This window comes from Grammomys surdaster, unplaced genomic scaffold (assembly GCF_004785775.1).
Source record: "Grammomys surdaster isolate TR1022 unplaced genomic scaffold, NIH_TR_1.0 165, whole genome shotgun sequence".
NCBI lineage: Eukaryota > Metazoa > Chordata > Mammalia > Rodentia > Muridae > Grammomys > Grammomys surdaster.
In genome coordinates this window covers 12,319,676-12,346,073 of record NW_021604613.1, presented here as the reverse complement: position 1 = coordinate 12,346,073, position 26,398 = coordinate 12,319,676, and the positions used below count along the sequence as shown (strand labels likewise).

General features: G+C 41.5%; 2 protein-coding genes across 2 annotated transcripts in view; one reads left to right on the top strand and one right to left on the bottom strand.

Moving 5' to 3' along the window:
- Positions 1 to 22,750, top strand: part of Orc2 (origin recognition complex subunit 2) — a 40,139-nt gene extending 17,389 nt beyond the window's left edge. The window contains exons 8-18 of the mRNA XM_028765777.1: positions 4,338 to 4,398; positions 6,293 to 6,486; positions 7,117 to 7,215; positions 10,451 to 10,560; positions 11,971 to 12,103; positions 14,672 to 14,768; positions 15,674 to 15,820; positions 16,875 to 17,046; positions 18,619 to 18,680; positions 19,894 to 20,012; positions 21,910 to 22,750. Of these exons, the coding sequence (XP_028621610.1) occupies positions 4,338 to 4,398; positions 6,293 to 6,486; positions 7,117 to 7,215; positions 10,451 to 10,560; positions 11,971 to 12,103; positions 14,672 to 14,768; positions 15,674 to 15,820; positions 16,875 to 17,046; positions 18,619 to 18,680; positions 19,894 to 20,012; positions 21,910 to 21,996 (1,281 nt within the window). The 3' untranslated portion in view covers positions 21,997 to 22,750. The remainder of the gene's footprint in view (positions 1 to 4,337; positions 4,399 to 6,292; positions 6,487 to 7,116; positions 7,216 to 10,450; positions 10,561 to 11,970; positions 12,104 to 14,671; positions 14,769 to 15,673; positions 15,821 to 16,874; positions 17,047 to 18,618; positions 18,681 to 19,893; positions 20,013 to 21,909) is intronic.
- A 2,277-nt stretch (positions 22,751 to 25,027) lies between these two features.
- The window catches only part of Nif3l1 (NGG1 interacting factor 3 like 1), a 13,671-nt gene continuing 12,300 nt past the window's right edge, over positions 25,028 to 26,398 (bottom strand). Inside the window, exon 6 of the mRNA XM_028765823.1 lies at positions 25,028 to 25,409. Within this exon, the coding sequence (XP_028621656.1) occupies positions 25,225 to 25,409 (185 nt within the window). The 3' untranslated portion in view covers positions 25,028 to 25,224. The remainder of the gene's footprint in view (positions 25,410 to 26,398) is intronic.

Sequence of the window (26,398 nt, the reverse complement as noted above, 5' to 3'; positions counted from 1 at the left end):
TAGGTAGTGTTTTGAGGAGCATACTGGACATCATTGAGGTAGATCAGGTGAATGTCTCTGAGGATGGCTGTTTGATACTACCAGGTGATCTTGCAACATGAGTTTTTCCATATTCAATGTACTCCAGCATGTGTTGTCTTCCTAAAAAGAAAGCTATAAAAGTATAAATATTTATTACCAGCAAACTTGGAAAATAAAATGTACTTTATTGTTTTGATTGAATTTAGACTGCTAGCTGGTATTTTGTTCAGGATTGAAATACATAAATAACTCTCACCTATAACAGAAAGGAATATAGACTGTCTCATTTGTATTCCTGTGGTTGTGTCCTATACTTGTGCTTAGTAAGCAGTTCTTTCTATCTATCTATCTCTCTCTGTCTCTCTCTGTCTCTCTCTCTCTGTCTCTCTCTCTCTCTCTCTCTCTCTCTCTCTCTCTCTCTCTCTCTTTCTCTCCCCCTCCCTCCCTCATAGGATATAATCTCTCTGGTCACATTTTTATTAGATTTCTATTAAGGGGGTGGAGGTGGGCAGGGGTTAACAAGCTGTTTGTCAAGCCGGGCAGTGGTGGCGCACGCCTTTAATCCCAGCACTTGGGAGGCAGAGGCAGGCAGATTTCTGAGTTCGAGAGTTCAAGGCTAGCCTGGTCTACAGAGTGAGTTCCAGGACAGCCAGGGCTACACAGAGAAACCCTGTCTCAAAAAACCAAAAAAAAAAAAAACAAAACAAAACAAAAAAATAAACAAGCTGTTTGTCTTACAGGAATCTTTTGCCTTCATGAAAGAATGGTTTGTTTATCTCAGTAAACCAGAAAAGTTGATTTGTAGATATGTCCTGGAACTCACTCTGTAGACCAAAGTTTCACCTGGCCTTGAATTCAGAGATTCATCTGCCTCTGCCTCCTGAGTGCTGGGATTAAAGGTGTGTGCCATCACACTTGGCTCTCAGTTTTCAGTCTTAAAATAATAGTGGAATGTACCTGTACATAAAAAAAAAAAGAAACAGGTTAAAATCACTTAACTGTTCTTACTGAAGATGCAAATTTGATTCTCAGCACCCACGAGGTGGATCACGATTGCTTTGTAACTCCAGTTCCATGGTATCTGTTAGATGCCTTCTTCTGACTTCTTCAGATTCCTGCACACATGTGGTGCATATGCATACACCCAGGCAAATATACAAATAACATTAATGGTTTAAAAAGATGAAGCAGAGGAGAAGGAGTGCCTAGTATTAGCAGAAACTTTGAGTGTCCTGTGTTGGTACCATTCATACATTATTACAGAAATTGGAATCTCCCTTTTTGGTTCTTAGTCTTGTTAATGAGAGAATTTAAGGGGCTGAAAAGTTGACTCAGCAGTTAAGTGCATTTAAATGCTTTTTCAAAGTACTCAAGTTTGGTTTCCTATACCCACATGATAGCCCACCATTCATTTCAGGGCAACTGACACCCTTTTTTAACCTTTTTAGTCACCAGGCACATGCATGATATACATACATACATGTAACCAAAACATGTAATACACATAAAATAGATTAAATAAATGGAATATTTGTGAGTGTATTCAGTGAGAAGCTCAAGGGCAGTTTTATTAGGGTTAATAAAAACAACAAGAGAGTTGGGTATGATCAGTATTCAAGAGCCCTGGGTACTCTTCCAGAGGATCTGGGTTCAAGTCTCAGCACCCACACAGCAGCTCAACTATCTGTACCTTCATTTACAGAGGATCTGGTGCCTTCTGTTCTCAAAGACCAGCAGGCATATACATCATATATAGACATTCACCCAAACAAAACACCCATACACATAAAAAAATCTCTTTTTTTATCTTTTAAGAAAAAAGAGGCAGAGGCAGGAGGATTTCTGAGTTCGAGGCCAGCCTGGTCGAGTTCCAGGACAGCCGGGAAGACACAGAGAAACCCTGTCTCAAAAAAAAAAAAAAAAAAAAAACCGAAAAAGGGAAAAAAGAAGAGGGGCTGGTGAGATGGCTCAGTGGGTAAAGGTACTTGCTGCCAAGTCTGGTGATCCGAGTTCAATCCCTAGGACCCACATGGTACAATAGAGCTGATCTTGCAGGTGCTCTCTGATCCTCGAGTGTGTAAATGTATTTACACACACACGTATTAAATAAATGTGATAATTTTTTAAAGAAAGGAAAAGATAGGCAACTTGAAAATCTTGGCAGCTCTCAGCAAAAAGGAAAGTCGGGCAAAGGGGAAAATAGCCTTGTTCTTTGAGTTAGATAAGGATGTTAGGTCACTTTATATCTTCTCGTTTAAACTTAGGCAAGGCTGAAGTCTAGAAAAAGATCAGACTATTCTTTGTAAGGTCTGTGGGTCAAACATGATGGACAGTTACCTATTTATAGGACCAAAAAGTGATGGTCAAAAATCTTTGGGACAAAAAATTTCCTTTATTTGTTTGTTTTTTGTGGGTTTTTTTGTTTTGTTTTGTTTTTTGAGACAGGTTTTCTGTGTGCCGCCCTGCCTGTCCTGGAACTCACTCTACAGGGCCAGACTGGCTTCGATCTCAGAGATCTGTATCCCAACATAGCCCAGCCCCTTTCTTTTTTTATATTATTGGGGTGGTGGTGGTTTGGTTTGGTTTGGTTTGGTTTAGATACTCTCACTATGTAGCCTTGGTTGTCCCGGAGCTCCTTTTATAGACTAACTGGCCGTGAACTTATAGACATCTGCCTACCTCAGCCTACTGAGTGGTGGATTAAAGATATGCACCACTTCAAGTCGATTTATAATGCTTATATTAGGTAGCAAGAGTTTGGCTCTCTTGTAGGTTGAACCCTTGTTTTTCTTAAACATTTCCTTTGACCCTTCTCTTCAACTTAGTAATCTGCCAGGGCATTATTTCCTTTCCTGTTGCTGTGACAAAACAGCATGACCGCGGCAGTTACAGAAGAGTTACTTGGGTTGCAGTTCTGAGGGTTAGAGAGTCCATGACGCTGGAGAAAGGCAGCAGGTGGCAGGCATGGCTGCTGCTGGAGCCGAAGCAGAGGGCTCACATTTTAACCACAAGCACAAAGCAGAGAACTTGAGTCTTTAAACTCTCAGCCCTTGCCAGAGTGGCATTTGTCCTCCTGCAAGGCCATGCCTCCTAAATGTACCTAAATAGTGCCACCAGCTGGGATCAAGTATTCAGATGCACAAGACTGGGGAACATCTAATTCAAACCACCTTAGTCAATCCTGCATTTCTCAACCTCTAATAGGCAAGCAACAATAGCACTCAGGGCGAATTCCTAATTAAGAGGGCTATCTGTTGGGCTGTCTGTATCAGGAGAGGAGTCTTGTAATTTACCACATGTGACTTGGATTCAAGCCCCTGTAATATAGAGAATGCAGAACACAGAAAAGAAAGTATAAAACCACTTAAGAGAACTTGAAAAGTATCTTAGTCACTGTTCTATTTTGTGAAGAGACACCGTGGTCAAGGCACAACTCTTTTTTTTTTTTTTTTTTTCGAGACAGGGTTTCTCTGTGTAGCCCTGGCTGTCCTGGAACTCACTCTGTAGACCAGGCTAGCCTCGAACTCTCGAACTCAGAAATCCGCCTGCCTCTGCCTCCCAAGTGCTGGGATTAAAGGCGTGCGCCACCACCGCCCAGCTAAAGGCACAACTCTTATGAAAGAAAGCATTTAGGGGCTTCCTTACAGTTTCAGAGGCCTAGTCCATTATCATGGCAGGGAGCACGGCACAGGCAGGAGTGAAGCTTAAGAAGTTAAGAGAGCTACATCCTAATCTGCAGGCAGAGAGGGGACTGGGCTTGGCATGAGCTTTTGAAACCTCGAAGCCCACTTCCCCCAACAAGGCCACACCCACTCCAACAAGGCCAAGCCTACTCCAACAAGGCCACAGCTCCTAATCCTGTCAGAGACTTTCACTCACTGATAACTGAGCGTTCAAATATATTCAGACCACCATAAAGAGACCATATGAGAATTTATTCATTTATTTATTTGCCTGTTTATGTCTCTTATTTGCCTGTTTATGTCTCAGCAACTGCAAAATGAGTGCAAAAGCAAGGATCCCCATGACATGATGGCAGAAGCAAAAGCAGACAGAAAGTGGAGCAGAGGAGACTGAAGGTGCTGGGGGAGCGTGTTAGACGGAGGAGGCAGGCTTAGTGCCTCTGGGCAGAGAGAAGAGGGATTAAGACCCCCAGAACCAGCCTCTGCAGGCTCCGGTCCCCTGTGGCTTCCTGCCAGTCCAACCTGAGGACAAAATGCTTTGTTTTGTTTACTTCTAGGATTGATTATTTGTTATTTGTTATTATATTATAGATTATTCATATTACTTACTATGCTTTTTGAATTTTTAAACAGAACAATAACAAAATTGAATTTCTGTCAACACAACCTCATAATCTGAGAAAAAGATTAATAGGTATGTATTTTTATGTGAAGTTTTGTTTGTTTCCTTTGGGTTTTTTGAGACAAAATCTCATGTATCCCAGGCTAGCTTCAGATTCACTGTATAGACCTGGCTGGCCTTAAGCTCCTCATCATCCTGCCTCTACTTTCCAAATGTTGAGATTACAGGCATGCCTAGTAACAGCTAGGACAGAGTCGATGGTGGTAAAGCACGCAGGTTCTGCATATCCACTATTTGGCTTTTCCATCCTGTGATGGCCCCTTACTGGTTCTTCTGTCTTTAACTTCATTTGTGTGCTAGTGTAATGTTGATCCCACCTTATAACTGCTTTGAAGACTAACTGAGGTAAGGGACATCAGCCGTGCTTAGGGTGGTATCACTGTGCTTAAGCTTAGTCAGTGTTAGTGCGGCCGTTGATTATAGTGGTTTCCACTGTCCTCCCTGTGTCTTTTCAGGAGGGAAAGGATGCTCATGCTCCTAGACTGTAGGGCTGCATCTCTGCTTACAAAGTGGCATCTTGTCATCTTTTTTTCTTTTATTATGCGTATGTGTTAACGTGCCAACTCTGCACTACAGCGAATCCTCCTGTCACTCAAAGTAAAAACCTACTGGTTTGGTTAAAGTTATTTCACCAACATTTTAGGAGTTAAACATAACTCTGTATTTATTTTGTTGACTATAAAGTGAGTGCTATCTTTATTTGGAAAGTATAAACTGGGCTCCTGTTTCTGGGAGGGCGGTGGGAGCGATGGTGGCTTGTAGAGGGCATACTTTGGGAATCGCTGTCTCACAGTATCCAGTGTCTACAGTCACAGGTGTCATGATTGACACAGCAGCCCAGCAGTATCATTCAGGGCCTTGCTTCCTTCAGTCTTTACATTGCCACTAGCATTTATCATCTTTAAGATTGATTCTTCATAATCCCAGCCCTTGGGAGGCAGAGGCAGGCGGATTTCTGAGTTCGAGGCCAGCCTGGTCTACAGAGTGAGTTCCAGGACAGCCAGGGCTGCACAGAGAAAACCTGTCCCGAAAAACAAAAAACAAAAAAAAAGAAAAAAGATTGATTCTTCATAATCAGAATAGTCTCTGTTGCATAAACAGGTAATTTCCTTTCACACAGAAAGAAAATCCAGAAGCTTTCAGTAATTCACAAGTCTTGGTGGCCAAAGTGTTACCTAACCAATTTAGTTTCAAGGGTGTGAATGAACGCAAAAATTTGCCAGAAGGAAAAGGTGATTATCACAATTTTTTATTATATAGTGGAACGCATTACCACACTGTCCAAAAAAAGGAGTTCTATTAGCAAAGAAAAGAACAGAGGATACTAAGTATAACTGATATTTTATTACTGATATTCTTATCAGTTGTTTTAGATACATTTCAGGGGACAGAGAGATTGCTCACCAGATAAAGTGCTTACTTTATATGCATTTGTATAAGAATTTTAATCCCTAGGCCCCATAAAAAAATGGGTGGGTGTGTAACCTCTCTGTTATACCAGTATGCATGGCGGCTTATCAGGGTCCCCTGAGCAAGCAGGGCAACTTCCAGGCTCAGCAGGAAACCCTGCCCCAATATATAGCATGGGAAGTTATCAAGACACCTAAATCAACCTAGAACCTACATCTGTGCATGCACAGAAGGACACATCCCCAAATATATGCCACCCCCACGAATACACAGGAGCATTCATACATACAAACAATTCATTCCAATATAATTTTCCAGTAAGTTAGTCAGGTCTGTTAATGCTTAGAGAATATATATAATTAACTATGAAATTATAAGGAAGTAATGACAAAATTGTAATTAAAATCTCTTACTTCAAAGCGAACATTCTTGATTTCCCTCAAATAGCTTTTCTTTCAGCCTGTCAAATTTTCCAACTGCTTTTATCCTGCTGCAGCATCAAGGTCTCACTGTGACAGTGAAAGTGAATATTCTGCTTCCAGCTCAGAGGATGATGAAGAGGTTGCAAAAGATGATGAAGAAGACACTAATGCAGTCAGGTTCTCTCAAAAGAGTGAAGGCCAGAATAGACTGCTTCCAGCTCCTGTTTCCAAAGAGACACTGCCCAAGAAAAGAAGAAGAGGCAAAGCAGTGAGTGCAGACAGAGCCTGGGTCTTAAGGGAGCGCTGTACACAGCCCTCACTGTAGGCTGCCTGACATGGGCAAGTCTGCCGTGAGACCAGCAGTCGTTTTCTTTTCTCTTCTTTACTTCTTAGCTTTACACACGAATTCCCACACATACTTGTTTCTGTCCTTGAACTTTCTTTTTACTTCTGGGTGCATATTCACGGTCAGTGCTGTAATATACACAGGCTCTCTATATTATGCAGCCCTGGCTGTCCTGGACGTCACTCTGTAGATCAGGCTGGCCTTGAACTCTCAGAGATCCTCCCACCTCTGCCTCCCAAATGCTGGAATTAAAACTACGTGCCACCATACCCTGCTGATTAGTCTATTCTTTTAAGTTTTGTTTTATAAGAGTTATTAACATTTATTTGTAGAATTAAATTATCTTTGATCCTTGACCAGTATACTATTTCTTTAAAAATATTGTCAGTAAGGTATTTTAGTTAGGCATGTTGACACACACATGTATTTTCCAGCTGTCTGGGAAGCTGAGGCAGGAGAATTTCTTGAGCCCAATGTTAACTAATGTTATAGATTTCATGTAGCACAAATATCTGAAATTACTTAGACCTAACTTTCCTTTGTCCATTTCAGAGTGACTTGGTAGAAGAATATTTTGAAGCCCATAGTAGTTCAAAAGTCTTAACATCTGACAGAACACTGCAGAAGCTGAAGAGAGCTAGAGTGGATCAGGTATGCTGTGAGGGTGTTACCAGCATTCTGTTTATTATGACCTGAAAATACAGCAGGTGCACTTTGGAGCGAAGTGAGCAGGAGCAGAATTATCTCTCTGGGAAGTAAAGCACACGCTAATATGCTGTGGTCATTAAATGTTTGTTGCATGAATTAGATGATTAGAATTCTATTTGACATAATTAATTTTACCTTTTTTCTTTTATTTCTTTTTTGATTTAGATTTGGGATTTAGAATAACTATGGAGGTCATAGCTTTCTGATAACCATGTATTCCTGCTCTGTTCCTCGCCGTAATCATATAGTCATTGACCTTTACGTAACAAAACCCGCAGCCTGACTGCTCACCGTTACCAGCTTTGTAGAAGGTGTGGAGGATGTCTTCCTTGCTTTTTTGTAAAATTTGTATAGTGAAGTAAAGTAGCAAGGGTGACCTTGCTGGATTTTCCCATAAGCTCATTTTACAAACAGTCCAATACATCTGCCTTTGTTGGAATTTTGACTGGCAGCCTCCTGTAACATAGGACACAACCACTGAGTGATGATGTCTTTCAGTAGGACTTAAGGGCTGCTGGAAAGATGGCTAGGAATTCAGAGTGCATACTGCTCTTACAGAGGACCAAAGTTCAAGACCCAGTCCCTCTCCTTGCCTCCACGGGCAGCTTACTTGCACACACCGCCCTCTATAATTAAAGAAAAAACAAAAATCTAAAAGGACAGTGGGGGTTGTAATTCTAAGTTAAGAAGAAAGTGTTATGGCTGGCCTCCGCAGGTACAACGACTCAACAGTAAGAGCATGCACAAGGGCCTGCTTCGGTTTCCAGCAGCCATGTCAGCTGCCTCACAACTCTAGTTCAAGGGGTCGGGTGTCCTGATCTAGCCTCATACATGTACTCATGCGTCCACATGAAAAATCCACTCAGATAAAAAAGGTTGAGAGTGATTAAGGAAGATGCCCGACTTCTGGAATCTACATACTTGGGAAATGTGTTCCCCTGTTCACACACGCATGAACACATACACACCTGCAATAAATAAATAAATAAATAAATAAATAAATAGGAAAGGTTTTCCATGAAAGCAATGGCACTAATGTCTGCCGTCTATGTTTTATAAGCAACATGAGAGAAACCTAAGTGGTTCCAAGGTCAAAGTGAGCCTTTCGAGTGGTAGTCTTCAGGAGAGCAAGAACCTGATGATGACAGGGTCACAGGGGTCACAGCTGTAGCATGAGCGTTTACTTCTGCCTGAGGATTAGTGGGAGGTCAGCAGATCCAGGCTATGCTCCGTGTCTGCTGACTTGTTGGACCAGTCAGGTGGCTGAGGTGTGTTCTTATGACGATGCTAGACTTCAGGAAGAAAGCAGATATAGCTATAGCCTTGGGTAGAGACTGGCGATCCTGTCTGTGCCTTGTTCTAGTAGCGAAGGAGATGGCATGTCTGAAAGTGAGTCAGGAGTCAGGAAGCTGTACTCCACTCAGCTAGAAGGAGTGGGCAGCAAATCAAGACGGTATGGACAGCAGTAGTGTAGTCCACCTGAAAATTGACGTTTCAGATATAAGTATGTGGATAAGAGTAACACGGCCAAGTATGTACTCAAGTAAATGTCCTCACAGCCTACTATAAAGTGACTGAGGATGCTAGTGGTGCTTTCTGTGCTCTATCTGCTCTAAACACCAGAAGACGTGAGCGCTTAAGATGAGGCTCATTTCTCTTTTAAATGTGTAAATAAGCCGGGCGGTGGTGGCACACGCCTTTAATCCCAGCACTTGGGAGGCAGAGGCAGGCGGATTTCTGAGTTCAAGAGTTCAAGGCTAGCCTGGTCTACAGAGTGAGTTACAGGACAGCCAGGGCTACACAGAGAAACCCTGTCTTGAAAAAGCCAAAAAAAAAAAAAATGTGTAAATAAACCACATTTGATCGTAACCTTCAGTATTGACAGTGTGTTAGAGTCGCAAGGTGGCTCAGTGGGTAAAGACACTTAGCACAAAGCCTGATTCTGACTTCACTTCTCAGAACCTACATGGTGGAAGGACAGAACTGACTTCTCAAGCTGCTCTGTGATCTCCACACGTGTGGCATGCTGAGGCACATGTACGCTGGTGCATACAAGTAAAACAGCGTGTTGTCTGTTTGTTGAACCACAACAAAACAGCATTAGAGTAAAGATGCACACGGCTTTTCCTGGGACTTTCAAATTATATCTGATTCACCAGCTTGAAATGTCAAAGCTTTGGGCTCACCACCATCAGTATTTTATATTACTATTATCTTTACAGATTTTACAATACTATGCAGTTTGTATTGCTGTGACCAGTACCCAGAACAGCAACCTAAGAGGGGGAAGACTTAATTAGCTCCCAGTTGTAGTTGTAGAATTCTCTCTCATGCAGTCCCAGGACAAAGCCTTTACACGGGAGCCTGGTATAGCTATATCATAGCACCACAACACAACGCCGAAGACACAGCATTTGTTAAAAATAGCTTTTGAAAAGGAGCAAATACAAGGTTATTATTGATGGTAAATTATAAAGAAACTTTAATGTTTTCTGAAAATTAATATTGAATTGTTACCCTTTTATAGTTTTTCATATCTACAGGTTTGGTTTTCTTTGTTGTTGTTGTTGTTTTAATGTTGTTACTATTGTGCAGAAAGTTCAGCTCAGGGCTCATACTTGCTAGAAAGCACTCTGACAGTGAGCTACAGCCCCAAGCTCATAGGCTTGGGGAGGTATTACTGTTTTGTTTTTCCTTTGATTAGTCTTTGTCTGTCTGAATTTGTTGTGAAACTGAAAAGCAGATTTGACCATCTTACAGTAACTATATTTTTAGAAATTAAAACTTTATATTTGGAGTGTGTTGTAATTTAAATGATTCTAGGCAAGCTTAGCAATGTTTTTTATTGTTTTTATATACTTGAAATAAGGAGAACTTTAAGAGGAGCTGTAGACACAGCGGCTCACAACCTTTTATAACTGCAGGTCCAGGGGATCTGATGTGCTCTTCTGACCTCCACAGGCACTAGTAACACACAGAACACTCATATACATAAAAAATCCAAATCCTTAAAAATAGTTTTTAATTAAACAAGTATTTAAGCCATGTGTGACATATTTTTTATATTCAATTGGTGCACTTGCGTTTGTACCTGATTTAAGTCACTATTTTCACTAAGAACTTCATTTCTCTCTCCCTCTCTCTCTCTCTCTCTCTCTCTCTCTTTTTTTTTTTAAAGAAAACTCTGCGTAACTTACTGAGCAAATTCGAGCCTTCCTTTTCTGCTGAAATTAAACAGTTGAATCAACAACATGAGAAACTGTTTCATAAATGGATGCTACAGTTACAGTAAGTTATCATTGTAACCCCTGAACAATGAGGAATAGTAATATGCCTGTGTTAAAACATGGTTTGCCAGGAATGGTGGCATGTACCTTTAATCCCAGCTCTTGGGAAGCAGAAGCAGGTGATCTCTGTGAATTCTAGGCCAGCCTGGTCTTCATAATGAGTTCCAAGACAGCCAGGACTACATAGGGAGACCCTGTCTCAAAACCCCAAAACATTGCCAGGATGTGGTAGTGCATGCCTTTAATCCCAGCACTCAAGAGGCAGAGGCAGGTGGGTCTCTGTGAGTTTGAGGCCAGCCTGGTCTACATGGAGAAGCGGTCTCAAAAAAAAAAAAAAAAAAAAGAAGGAGAAGGAGGAGAAGAGAAGAAAAGAAAAAAGAAAAAAACCTTAACCAAACAAAAACCATAGTTTGCAGTATTTGATTTCAGGTTGGGCTATAGCTCAGTGGTGGAGAGAACATTTGTACAGTGTATGTGAGGCCTTAGGTCTCCTTTCCTTTTCGTTGTTCATTCTTGTGTGAGTGTGAGCGTGTGTGTACTGCAGTGCATGTGGGAGGTCAGAGGACAACTTGGAGTGGGCTCCAAGGGTAACACCTAGTCAGGTGTGTGTGCCGAGTGCCTCTCCCCACTCCCCTCCCACTCACGCTGTTGTGGTTTGCTTCTCTGTTGCTGTGACAACACTATGACCAAACACAACTTGAGGAGGAAAGAGTTTATTTCATCATAGTATAATATGGTTCTAGTTATAAATGGTCATTTGGGGGAATGAAAGCAGGAACTCAGGCAGAAACTTGGGCAGTTTTGTTCTCTTCTCTACTTAACTCTTGGATACTGTAATCTTTCTAGAAGAGTATGCTACTCCCCTGTGGTAAAACCTTCCAGCTAACACTGTCACTTTTAGGTGTACATTACTGGAATGAAGTACAATTGACGTGTAGTGGATTCACTGTTGCACATTCACCTGCTCATTTCAACCCTCCTTTATCCTGATTTAAACGTTGTAGATCGGCCACAGTTCCTCTTATCTTCATGCTGCAGAGAAAGCTGACAAACAGTTGGGACTATGAGTTCTCAGATAGGAAGGGTGGACACAGCAGCTTAACTGTCTAGCTGCCCCGATCCGGCCTGTACTTGTCATTTATTCATTTATTTTTACAATCGTGAGGCAGAGTCTAGCCTGAAGCTTGCTTTGTAAACCATGCTACTCCAATATTCCAGCAGCCCTACCTCTGCCGACCAAGTGCTGGGATTAGAGGTGCACGCCACATTAGGGAGCCTTTGTTTTTTACCCTTTGCTCTTTTTATGTTTTCTTTTTGCAATCCTTATGAGCTTAGGAGAAACTGGTTGGTGATAAAGCTGGTGGTCAGGAGTCTTAAGCTTTAATTTTGTGAACCTTGTCTTTTCTTACAGCCTTGGGTTCAATATTGTGCTTTATGGTTTGGGGTCCAAGAGAGATTTACTAGAAAAGTTTCGAACCACCATGCTTCAAGATTCCATCCATGTTGTCATCAATGGCTTCTTTCCTGGCATCAGCGTGAAATCAGTAAGTTTTCTATTAAAAGGACTAATATTATGTCCTCTACCATGTCACGGCCCCTAGTAGTTTGGGTGCGATTTCTGCTTCTGAATACTATATATAAAGGATTTTGCTTTAGGCTTCAGACCAGCTGGGTCATCTGTTTGTATTCAGAGCAATTGATCTTTAAGTTTTCATCTTTGAATTTCTTACTAAGAAACTGACATGGGGCTGGGGAAATGACTCATTCTGTAAAGATGATCTCAGTTCAGTCTCCCAAACTCTTTCCTTTTTTAAAGAACTAGATGTGGTGGTCTGTGCTTGTAATCCTTCAGGGCTCTCAGGCCAACCAGCCTAACCTACTTGATGAATTCCATGCCATTGAGAGACCCTGTCTCAAAATAAACCAATAGAGTTGGAGAGTGGGTTAGCCGTTGTTAGGAGCGCTTTGCTGCTCTTGCACAAGATCCAGGTTCTATTTCTAGAACCCACATGACAGCTCACAACTGTCTGTAACTCCAGTCCAGTCCCTCTGGCCTCCTAGGGCACTGCATACACATGTTGCACATACATACGTGCAAGCAAACCACTCATACATATTAAAATGAAAAAAAAAAACAAAACTTGTTAGGAATAATTGATAAATAAAAATAAGTGCACACAGCACTTGAAGAACAACACCCAAGTTTGTCCTGTGGCCTCCACATGGACCCCACATAAATGTGCACCCAGACAAGCATGATTACTGTCTTAGTTAGGGTTGCTATCGCTGTGATGAAACACCATGGCCAAAACCACAGTTGGAAGCAAATGGGGAAGTGTACATAGTCCGTCATTAAAGGAAGTCAGGGCAAGGACTCAAGAGCTGATGCCAAGGTGCTGCTTTACTGGATTGCACTTTCTGACTTGCTCAGCCTGCTTTCTTATAGAACCTAGGACCACCAGCCCAAAGATGACACCACCCACAGTGGACTGGGCCCTCCCCATCAGTAGGTAATTAGGAAAATGCCTTATAGGCTTGACTATAACTGGGTCTTAAGGAGGCATTTTGTTAATTGAGGTTCCCTTCTCTTAGATGACTTTCACTATGTCAGATTGGCATTAAACTAGCCAACACAGTCACGAAGAAATTGACTTGTCTGAAGCCTTAGGGAAATGTTGCCTTCATTTACTACACCAGGTTACCAGTGGAACAGCTAAGAACAAGCTTACAGAATCTATCATTTTATTGTAGTTGTGTATCATTATGATATACAAATAAAGTATAATGATAGTATATAGTTTTATAGTATGTTTATCATAGACCGTTGTTACTTCAAATGATTATCATCTGAGAATTATATCAAGGTTTTGGATATTGGATGTTATCCAATGTAATATCCCCTTTTTAGTATTCTTAATGTTATTGTTTCTTTTGACACATTCATAGTTGGTCCCCCACCACACACACACACACGCACACACACATGCACACCACACACCTTTTTTCTTTTAGTTATTGAGACAGGTTTTCTCTGTATAGACCAGGCTGAAACTCTCTATGGAGACCAAGCTAGCCATCATTTTACAGAGATCTGCCTGCCTTTGCCTCCAGTATGCTGGTGTACCCCACCACTCCTGGCTCACATTTATGGTTCGATGATGTTTCTTTACTAGTGATTTTTGTTTTGTTTTTCAAGACAGGGTTTCTTTGTGTAGTCCTGGCTGTCCTCGAGCTCACTTTGTAGAACAGGCTGGCCTTGAACTCAGAGATCTACCTCCGGGGTGCTGAGATTAAAAGCATGTACCACCACCATCCAGCTCTGGTTTTACGATTTTCCTGCCCTCTCACATTGTTCATTCCATATCTTATGTGATATTGGATATTATCCAATGTAATATCCCCTAGTGTTGTCATTTTTTTTTTTTTTGGTCACATTCATGGTTGGTCCCCTACCACACCAACCGCCATTACCACCCACCCACACATACCACTTTTTCTTTGGTTATTTTGAGTAATTTTTATCTTAAGTATTAAAAAACTCCAACCAAGCCAGGCAATGGTGGTGCACGCCTTTAATCCCAGCACTTGGGAGGCAGAGACAGTCGAATTTCTAAGTTTGAGGCCAGCCTGGTTTATAGAGTGAGTTCCAGGACAGCCAGGGCTACATAGAGAAACCCTGTCTTGAAAAAACAAAACAAAACAAAAAACTCCAACCAAAAATAATTAGATATACTTAAATACCCAGTGGAAATTTTTTTTTAGTTGTTGTCCTTTTTTTTTTTTTTGAGATTTATTTGTTTTATATACATAAGTGTTCAATCTGCATGTACACCTGCATGCCAGAAGAGGGCATCAGATCCCATTACAGATGGCTGTGAGCCATCATGTGGTGACTGAAAATTGAACTCAGGACCTCTGGAAGAGCAGCCAGTGCTCTTAACAGTTGAGCCCTCTCTCCAGCCCACCCATTAGAGTTTAAGTGCCTTTTAAACTTTGTGAGAACCTCAAAGTCATTTTTAATTTATGAAAAAAGATTAATTTGCTAGTTGTATTATTGAATGTGACAGAGTAAGTTGCAGTTGATATGGTACTTTTGCCCTTCTGTGATATAGATCCTGAACTCTATAACTGAAGATGTCCTCAGTCACGTGGGTACTTTCCAAAGTGTTCTGGATCAGCGAGACTGGATAATAAACAGATTTAAAGAAGGTAACACTAAGTACTTCATCTGTAGCATTTAGTGTGAAGTTACATACTGCGTCTCTGTATTTAAGTATTTTAGACAGAAAGATGAAGATTCTTTTAATATGGATACTCTAATCAGTGCCAATTTAGATTTCTTTAAAATAACTTGTCTTTCCTATTACACTAATTTATTCTATGAATTTCACCTAGCTGAAAGGAATTACACCTCTTAACTCTACATGGCCTTTTTACTTCAGAATAATTTTATTATTAAGGAAGGATTAAGGAAGACACTCCATGTCTTGACAAGAGTCTCATGGAGTCCAAGACATGGAGTGTCTTCCTTAATCCATCTCCCTCCCCTCCTCCTGTGTTTGTGTGTGTGTGTGTGTGTGTGTGTGTGTGTGTGTGTGTGTGTGTATAAGAGAGAGAGTATATTTGGACTCTCACTATAACACTGAGCTAAGAATTTGGCTAGGCAGTTCCTGGGATGACAAATTTTTGTGTTTACTTTTTGTATTTTAATGTGCTAAGGGTTGGACTCAGGTCTTCATGTTTGAACAGCAAGCAATTTATCACCTGTGCCATCTCCCCAGCTCTAGATATTGTTGAATTATTTTTTTAAAAGAGTATTTATTTTATATATATGAGTACACTGTAGCTCTCTTCAGACACACCAGAAGAGGGCATCAGATCCCATTACAGATGGTTGTGAACCACTATGTGGTTGCTGAGAATTGAACTCAGGACCTCTGGAAGAGCAGTCAGTGCTCTTAACTGCTGAGCCATCTCTCCAGCCCTTGTTGCTCATTTATAAGGTGCTTACTTAGCACCTTACTTTGACATATACTTTAATACCTACGCATTGTATGTGCTAAAGATGTTACAATCCTCACTGAAAATAATAGTTGAATTCCTTTTTCTTTTAGATTCTTCTTTAGAACTCTTCCTTCTTATCCACAATTTGGATAGCCAAATGTTAAGAGGAGACAATAGCCAGCAAATTCTTGGACAGTTGTCGTCATTACATAACGTGTATCTCATAGCATCTATTGACCACCTCAATGCTCCTCTCAGTAAGTTTCTTGTTACTGTCTCTTCTTGAGAAACTTCCATCCTTGAGTCTTATAGAATTTCCTTATTGTTTCTTCAGTAAACTTTCAACTTGTCAAAAAGGTGGTCTCCGTTTGATTTAAACAGTAATTGTTGGCTATAAGAGTGCACACCATTTGCATATGAGTCATATGAGGAAGTGTCGGGCTGTTATTCTGGTTCCATCCTACTCTTCCTGCTGTCCCAACGATCATCTTATATATTTAAAGATGCTATGATAACAATAAAACAGGTTAAATCATTAAGTTTTAAAGATTCATTTGTTTATTTTATTTATATATATTTTGCTTGTGTGAGTTTATGTACCCCAGAGGCCCGTGGGCATCTTATCCCCTGAAACTAAAATTATAGATGATTGTGAACTATCACATGTGTACTGAGAATTGAACATGGGTCCTCTGCAAGAATAAGCATTCTTAACCACCGAGCCATCTCTTCAGCCTCCTTATTAAGTTTTACTTTATATTTTTAAAGTATGTAGACCAGGCTGGTCTTGAACTCACAGAGTTCCACTGCTGGGATTAAAGATGTGTGCCAGTATACCCAGCTGCCTTATTAAGTTTTTGAAGGAATTGCTGATGGTGCTGTATTTAAGGTACAATTAAAGCTTCAAATGTTATCCAAGTAAGGTAGCTCACACTTGTAACCCTGGCACTTGTGAGGCTGAGGCAAGAGGACTGTGGATATGAAACTAACCTGGGCTACATAGTGAGACCTTGTCTCAAAACCAAATAAAAAGATTAAGATATTGATTGACAGAGGATGCAGATTGTGAGTTATAGATTTATATAAGGAAGTGGCAAAATGAAATATTTGATGATTTTTTTTCTTTTAATACGTATAAGGTGTAAACCCAGAACCTTGTCTACTTGAAACATGTGCTTTACCCCTGAGCTGCATTACCAGCCTTTGGGCACTTTCTCTTAATGTTTCTTCATTCTTTGCTGCAGTGAAATCTCATGTAACATGACTGTCTGACAGTAATTTGTAATTCTTTGCTTTGATCATGTTCTGTAGTGTGGGATCATGCAAAGCAGAGTCTTTATAATTGGCTTTGGTATGAAACTACCACATACAGTCCTTATACTGAAGAAACCTCCTATGAGAATTCCCTTCTGGTTAAACAGTCTGGATCTCTACCACTTAATTCTCTGATTCATGTCTTACGAAGCCTTACTCCCAATGCAAGGTAAGAATGAAAACTACAAGTAAAATAGTATATATAAAGACATGTATCCCTACACACACACACACACACACACACTTAGGGCTGCAGATGTGGCTCTGTGGTCAAGTGCTTGACTAGCATGCTAAATTTCCTGAGTTAGACTCTCAGAACCACTAAGAAAATAAGTAATGTGTATATTTAAGGACTGGGAGTGGGGACCAGTGGTGTAGCACCTGCTTTGAGTGTACAAGGCCCTCAATCGTAGCTCTTCAAAAGGCAAAACAAACTTTGTACACTTGAGGATGTACTACTGAATTATCAGTGGTACTGCTTTACTTTGATTCTGCTGTTTTGTTAAATACCACGATTAAAAGCCACTTGGGAGGAAAGGATTTATTTGGCTTACATTTCTGGGCCACAGTTCATCATAAGAGAAATCAGGGAAAGAACTCAAGCAGGAACCCCAGGCAGAAATCATGGAGGATGCTGCTTGCTCAGGTTCATGTTTAGGTATCTTATAGCCCAGCTCCACCTGCCTAAGGTTGGTGGCACCCACTAGGCTTGCCCTCCTCCATCAGTTACCAGTAAAGGCAATTGCTCCCACAGATGTTCCTACAGAACAGTGTGATCGGAGAATTCCCTCAATTAGGAGTCCCTTTTCAGTAAGTCTAGGCTGTATCAGGTTGATAATGAACAGTAACTGGGACAGAAACAAGACTACCTGCTTGCTGTAAAGGGTTAGGAGAGATAATAAAAGCGGGTACCAATACTGGATTATACAGTAGGCAGGGTATTCTATATTAGCCTATGAAATTGACCAGTAAACCTAGAATAGTTTTTTTCTTATCAAATTGTTAGGGGCTGGGGAGATGGCTCAGAGTTTTAAGTAAAACTGTTGTTGGTCTTCAACTCCCAGCCATTAGTAACCTCTGTTCCAGGGAAATCCAGCAGGCATGCCTATGACATACATGCTTATATGCATGCAGGCAACTTTTATGTTTCTGAACAAAAATGTCTATGTTGTGAATATAAAGGAAACCTGGAACTTTTGCTGTATTTCTTTTGTGCATATGAGCTGGGTGCTGGCTGCTGCTGCTCAGCAAGAGGATTTTTGGTTGGTGGTGTGGTTGGATACCTGTGAGACAAGGTCTCAAGCTGTGTGGTCTTCACTGCCCTGGAACCCAGGGTATTGGCCTGGCTTTCCTGAAACAACCCAGAGATTTGCTTCTGAGACTAAAGGCCCGTGCTGCCACACCCAGCATAGAAGTCTGCAGCTGTGCTCAAGCAGCCTGAGACCACAGAGGTGTCAGCAGACCTGCCTCAGATTTTATTATAGAAAATGTCTGTCTGTCTGTCTGTCTGTCTGTCTGTCTGTCTGAGAGAGAGAGAGAGAGAGAGAGAGAGGGAGAGAGAGAGAGAGAGAGAGAGAGAGAGAGATCTCCTAGATAGAAAAGCTTTTCCAGTGAGGGTGTGGTTTTCTTAGAGAAAGGAACAAAAGGCAGTGACACTGAGCTGAATGTTTGATGTTCTTACTTATATTTACTACACAGAATATTTATTGAATCTTATTTGATTTTTTTTTCTTTTTGGTAGGGGGATTTTCAGGCTACTTATGAAGTTCCAGCTGGATAACCAGGATAGTCCTTCCTACATCGGTATCAACATGTGTGATACTTAATGTGACTTTCTGTCCCCCTGTGTTCCCTGTAGTAGAGTTTTTTGGGAGCCTTGCATTTCTCACAGCAGAGAGTGCTGGCTTCTCTGAGAGTATGTCTGTCCAAACCTGTAGCCACCGTCCAGTGTCTTTATAGATGCTGCTCAATAGATTCTGTGCTAAAAGGAATTGTAATTCCCATGCACGGGCTGGAGAGATGCTCAGCAGATAAGAGGACCGACTGCTCTGCCAGAGTCCTGAGTTCAGTTCCCAGCAACCACACGGTGGCTCACAACCATCTGTAATGGGATTCGATGCCCTCTTCTGGTGTGTCTGAAGAGAGCAATGGTGTACTCATATATACATAAAATAAATAAATCTTTAAAAAAAAAAGAATTCCATACACTACTGGAACTATGGATGTGTATCTGGCAATTTCATAGTTTCCATATATGGGGCAACTTATTTGTTACCCCCTTGGCAAAAATGTGTTAATGTGTACAAAAATTTTAGTGATCCATTTTTTAAGTTACCTTCCTTAAAAGTCAATTTGTATGACCGTCATGTAGGTCCCAAACAACTGGAATGGGTTTATCCCAAAAGCTATTTCTTGTACGTGGGATATGTTCTACTAGCTGGGCTGCCTCATCTGGCCTCAGTGGGAGAGGACGCTCCTAGCTTCACAGCAACCTGAAGTTTCAGGGTTGGGGGGGGGACCAGCTCAGCGGAGAAGGGGAGGGGGAACGGTGGAAGGATTGTGGGAGAGGGTAAGTGGGTAGTGATGTAAAGTAAATAAGTTTAAAAAAAAAAGTAAAAATTTTTTTAAAAAGTCAATTTGTATTGCTTAAAACTGCCCACAAGGTTACATGCTATTTAGTTTGGGGCCAGCCTAGTCTTCAGAGCAAGTTCCAGAACAGCCAAGGCTACACAGAGGGACCCTGTCTTGAAAAACTAAAGGAGGGAAAATACTGATTATGTTTGTCATTGTGGCCCAGACCTTTCATCTCAGTTCTCAGGAGGCAAGTGGATCTCTGTGAGTTCCAGGCCAGCCTGGTCTACATGACACACCAGGCTTGCATGAGTTACATAGTGAGACCCTGTCTAAAACAATAAAACAGGGAAGGGGGGGAAAAAGATAGAAAGAAAAGAAAATTAGAAGAAAAAAATCCCAGCAAACAAAATACTGATTAAGATACATCTTTTTATCTCTCCAGGACTTTCTTTTCAAGATTTTTACCAGCAGTGTCGGGAAGCATTCCTTGTTAACAGTGATCTCACACTCCGAGCCCAGTTAACTGAATTTAGGGACCACAAACTTTTAAGAACGAAGAAGGTAAGACTGCTGTTGGAGCCTTGGGTCTGAGAGTTAGTGCTTCTTGTGTACTAAAGACAAGGGCAGGTGAACCAGCCAGAAAGGAAACAAAACAAGAAACAGTGTTCCTGAAACCAAGGGACAGGAGAATGATGGTACTTTGTAGTGAGTGTTGGATGCTTCTGAGAGGCCGGGAAGCCATAGCCTGGAAGCATCTGCCATTTGGAATATGGGTTGAATGCCAGGCAGTGGTGGCGCACGCCTTTAATCCCAGCACTTGGGAGGCAGAGGCAGGCGGATTTCTGAGTTTAAGGCCAGCCTGGTCTACAGAGTGAGTTCCAGGACAGCCAGGGCCACACAGAGAAACTCTGTCTCGAAAAACAAAAACAAACAAACAAAAAAATATGGGATGAAGTGGTAGCGGGCACATGGCCTGCTTGGAGAAAAGGAAAGACATATTATGGACAACTCTAGAAAGATGAGGTGGAAGAGGAAAGATTCTAACAAACAAACTCTTTCTTTTTTTTTTTTTTTTTTTTTTTTTTGTTTTTTGGAGACAGGGTTTGTTTGTGTAGCCCTGGCTGTCCTGGAACTCACTCGGTAGACCAGGCTGGCCTCAAACTCAGAAATCCACCTGTTTCTGCCTCCCAAGTGCTGGGATTAAAGGTGTGTGCCACCACTGCCCGGTATGCATACATGTTTTAGATGTATCTGCTCCATGTATGTATGCATGCCTAGTGCCTGTAGAAACTAAAAGAGGGTGTTAGATCCCCTGGAACTGGAGTTGTAGACGGTTGTGAGCTGCCATGTGGGTGCTGGAAATCAAACCCAGATCCTCCGGAACTGGTGCAGTTGAAGTTCTTAATGCTGAGCCATCTCTCAAGCTCTAAAGGATATTTTAAGGTCAAAGCTTCTTGAATGTCTTCCAAATAAGCTGAAGGCTGGGTATGGCATGGCACACTTTAATTCCTGCAGTGGGGAGCAAAAGGCAGGCAGATCTCCATGAGTTCCAGGCCAGCCAAGGCTACATATTGAGACCTTGTCTCAAAACACAACAAAAGTCAGTAAGATGAACCTTGTAATGGGGGAAGTCAGACAGAAGAATCCCTGTCAGGTTTGGAAAGGGAAAGGGGTGCAGGATCTAGCAGGTGTGTCCAGCTACATGTAGCCTGTAGATAACAATGAATCTGGTCCACACTGTAAATTTACTGAAAACAGGAGATTTTGAGGGGCTTTCATGATCTCTGTTTGTAACTCAGTTGCATGGTTCTACGTATGAACTTTATAAATGACGATGTCAGGTTAGCTATGCCTGAAAGAAAGCACAGTAAAGAAAACCGTCATCTCCTGCTCTCCAGACTTTCCCGTTATAAAGTGCTCGACAGTATCTCAGTGTTTAAAGTAGACATGGCATGTCCCCTTTGCCTTCATTTTCTACTTAGGTATTTAAATGTTTATTTAGATATCAAAAATATTACATAAAAATAAAATCCGTCTGGGCAGTGGTGCCACATGCCTTTGATCCCAGCACTTGGGAAGCAAGGGTGGGTGAATGTATCTGAGTTAGAAGCCAGCCTAGACTACAGAGCAAGTTCCAGGACAGCCATAGCTACACAGAGAAATCCTGTCTCATAAAACCAAAACAAAATAAAATCTGTGGGGCAGTGCTGGTGCACTTGGGAGGCAGAGGCAAGTGGATCATTGAATTTGAGACCAGCCTGGACTAGAGTAAGTTCTAGGACAGCCAGGGCTACACAGAGAAACCCTGTCTTGAAAAACCCAAAATAAACAAATAAGTATAAATTTAAAATACAGGGTTTTTGTTTGTTTGGTTGGTTGGTTGGTTTAACCTGCAATAGAAAGGTCCAGACAGCTCCCTTCCAAGGGTTAACAGATATAGTGTTCTTTTCTCTCGTAGGGAGCTGATGGTGTAGAGTATTTATTAATTCCTGTTGACAGCGGGACACTGACCGATTTCTTGGAGAAGGAAGAGGAGGAGGCGTAGGCTGTCTCTTACCCTTGAACGTCTATGTGGAAGACTCACTGTGCCCCAGCTGCTGCTCCTCTGCTAAGAATGCTGGTTTACATCCAACATTAGATCATTCTCTCCAGCATACAGGATGTTCTATGGAAGAGGCACATTGTCAATTTGAACTTTGATTAGCCTGGCTGGTGTACTGTCTCTAATACTATGCAGTGGTCGTTGAGTTGGGGGAAAAAAGTGCCTTTAATTTATTACCTCTCTGAAGACTTCTTGCTGGTTGAACAGTGTGCTCAGGGATTATTTGGATCTGGAGGTTTTTGGATTATTTTATACTGAATGGTATCCCTAATTTTTGAGGGCAATTTAATACTCCAGAGCTGAATTACTACAAGTGCACTTGCTTCAGAGTACAAAGAGTTTGGAGTACAGAGTTCTCACAGAACTGATGAGGAAGGAGGTGCTCCTTCTGCCTTTTCTGAAATGATGATAAAAGGTGTCAGTGGACTCAGATGATCCAGCTTTCTCCTGTGACCTTAGGCTACACATACTAAAGACAGCAGACACTGTTGAAGTGAGATACGGGAAGAGTGTAAGGGATATATGCATATGCAGGTCATGTGTCTAATCTAGAAAGCATATTTAAAATTGGCATCTGTACCAGGACCTTGATACAAATGAGAAGCCAGGCTAAGAATAAGAAATAAAAACCTGATTTACATTTTATTGTTTTCAGGACAATAGAAAATAAAAACATTTCATCATTCTTGTACATTGACATTTTTTATTTTCTTAAATAGCTCACAGGGGTTGGGTGGTGGTGGCGCACACCTTTAATCCCAGCACTTGGGAGGCAGAGGCAGGCGGATTTCTGAGTTTGAGGCCAGCCTGGTCTACCGAGTGAGTTCCAGGACAGCCAGGACTATACAGAGAAACCCTGTATCGAAAAACCAAAAAAAAAAGCTCACAGGGATAGGTGGCACACACCTCTAATCCCAGCACTGAGGAGTCAGAGGCAGGCAGATTGCTTCTCTCCTTTTAAAACACAAGACATGAGCTCACATTTGTTGTAATCCCAACATCAAGAAGGGCAGGGGCAGGAGGAAAACATGAGTTCAAGACCTGGACTAGGTAGTGAGTTCTAGACCAGTCTAAGCTGTTTATTTCAAACAAACAACAAACATGTAATAAATAAATAAATAAATACACATTGGTAACATGAAACCTGCTGGTCTGCACTTTGCTTTTGTGGAGTGTGGCATGTGACTGTGGGTGTCTACAGAGGCTGAATAAAATGTCTTCTACCACCTTCTGCCTTATTTCCTTGAGACAATGTCTCTCGCTGAACCAGACCTCCTTGTAGGCCAGATGGGCTGCCAGTGAGCCTGTCTTGCCACCAGTACTGGTGTTACAGGCACATAGCCATGCCCAGCTTTTTACGTGAGTGCTGGGATCCAAACTCTTACCCACTGAGACATTTCCCCAATTCCATGTACTTTTTACATTTTTGCTTAATCTGTCTAGTGTAACTCCTACGGTATAAACAAACATCTAATTATATAATATGACATCTTTACAGTTCCCTTTATAGTTTAATAAATGAAAGCAGTTTGCAGAGTCCTTTTGTAAGCTGGCTGTTTTGAAGTATCTGAAAGGATTGAATGCATCATACAAATCTAATGGATACCTAGGTAGATCACTATACACTCACTCCCTTCTCTGAGCTGCACTGTCTCTTCATGCATAGCAGTTACAACCTGACTTGAAGCTATAATTCCTGCCTAATTTGTTTCTGGGCTGGAGGTGTAACTTCACTGGAGGAACTCTTTTGTTATTTTAATTTTTAGGTTAGCATTCAAAGATAACAGGTTCACTCATGGCATTTCCAAATACATAGAATACATAGAATCACTGTATCAGTTCTCGTCTGTTCCCTCCCAATCCATGCGCCCCTATGCTTTCTAGCATGTGCATCCCATCACCCTCATTTCCTCTTTTTTTTTCCCTAAAAATCTCATCCTGTCGCATGCATCCCTTCCCAATCCATGCACCCCTATGCTTTCTAGCATGTGCATCCCATCACCCTCATTTCCTCTTTTTTTTTCCCTAAAAATCTCATCCTGTCGCATGCATCCCTTTCTGGTTTTATGACCTGTGTGCTTCTACACACACACACATTCTAGGTTCTTCATAAGAGAAATGGAGCATGTGTCTTTTTAAAGATTTATTTAATGTACATGAGTAGACTGTAGCTGTCTTCAGACACACCAGAAGAGGGCATCAGATATCATTACAGATGGTTGTGAGCCACCATGTGGTGCCTGGGAATTGAACTCCGGACTTCTGGAAGGGCAGCCAGTGCTCTTAACTGCTGAGCCATCTCTCCAGCCCAGTATGTGTCTGAGTCTGGCTTGTACAGTGACTGCAGAAATGGGTAATAATCATAGTCATATTTTGAACACTTTTTTTTTTTTTTGAGACAGGGTTTCTCTGTGTAGTCCTGGCTGTCCTGGAACTCACTCTGTAGACCAGGCTGGCCTCGAACTCAGAAATCCACCTGCCTCTGCCTCCCAAGAGCTGGGATTAAAGGCGTGCACCACCACTGCCCGGCTATTTTGAACACTTAACACCATTTCTTAGGAGGAGTTTGAAGCTCAGTGGTAGAACACTTGCCTTCCATTCATAGCGCTGGAACATAGTCCAAGTATACTCTTGTGGGGTAATTCTGAGTGTTTGTGAAAAAACTCTACGAAAACAAGAGTTTTTTCAAAAATATGTAATTTATCTTAGGATGTGCTTTTGTGCCCTTCCCAGGTGGAACAAGCAAATAGAAGCTGGCTGTTCTTATTGTTCATAAGCCTCTATGGAAAACATGGTTTCACTACATGAGGTGGCTCAACCCTCAGAGTATAAATTGTCTGATGCTTTGAATAAACTTAGCTATCGCATGAGACATCAGTTCACCTCATTTTTAGACCCCACTCTCCCAAGTTCATGCTGCCAACAAGAGTGGTAAACACATAAGGTTTGATCCCTACACCACCAAAAACAAAAATTACAGGAAGATTTGTCTTTAATGTACTCTTTAACATACAGTTTTACTGTATGAGCTATGACATTTATTGAGCCAGATTAGCAAACTGAAATGAGAAGTCCATTACAGTTCTGCAGAAGGGTGATACACCAGTTCCTGCACAGTCCTGTTTCAATCCAGGTGATCTGGGGCTTCTTACATCATGACATCCTTGCATTTTAAACCACATGGAGAGGGTCCTTGTCTGTCTCAGACAAGATAATATTAATCTTATTCTCCAGGTGAACACCTAGCATTTCTTGAAGATCAGAAAGGAAGCCTCTTTCAGTGTTGCTGTGTTCACAAAGGATGATACTTATCCCTTTGGAAGCAGCATCCAGAACATCATGGTGGGACATTTCACCTGCGAAAAAAGGAAAGAGCAGCAACTTGGAGTACAGAGTCGGTCTGTGCACTCTTGACTCCTACAGCAGAAAGCCTGTGTGTGTATTCTGGATGATTGAACAAAATTCTGTATTACTGGGCACAGAAACGGAAGACATATGGTATGGTCAGATGTAGGATGTTTGTCTGATGTACAAGATCTTGTGTTTGCTGCTGAGCACAGAAAAAAGTTCAAACTCAACTGTACACATCACTTTAGGATGCTGAGTCATGTCTGTTCAAGAGCAAGGATACAGGAATGGGACAGAAGACAGAGAAGTCACAGTGTGTTTGCCCATTGTGTGTGTGTGTGTGTGTGTGTGTGTGTGTGTGTGTGTGTGTGTGTATCTGCAGAGGTCAAAAGTCAGTTTTTTCCTCCCTTTGTGGGATCTGGAATTGAAGTCCAGTCATCACTTGCAGGGAAGTGTGTTTACTCACTGACCCCAAAACATGAATTCTGTTTTCTGTTTCATCTATACTTTAGTCTATGACTTGAAGATCATATGCAAGATTTTGAATATGCTAGCATTTTTACTAAAACCTGTTACATGGGTCCGTGTATGGAATTTTCCTCTTATGCTTGTATTACTCAAAACAGTTTTGTAACATTTTAGACATAAGTAATATTTCTTTGACTGATGCAAAATGCTGCCAAGGATGGCAGTGTATTCTAGAATTTGGGACGCTAAGGCAAGAGGACTCAAGAGCCCAGGGCCAGCGTCAGCTAAATAAGGGAGCTGGAGGCTATCCTGAGTTACAGAGACCCTGTGACAAATAAGCAACCAAACAAAATAAATGCCTTGTTAGGAAGTTATTGTGGCCGGGTTATATTATTGTGGCCAATACTCATAGGCAGATGTAGGTAGATTCTCTGAGTTTGAGGCCAGCAAGTTCCAGGACAGCCAGGTCAACACAGAAAGCGCTCTCTCTCTCTCTCTCTCTCTCTCTCTCTCTCTCTCTCTCTCTCTC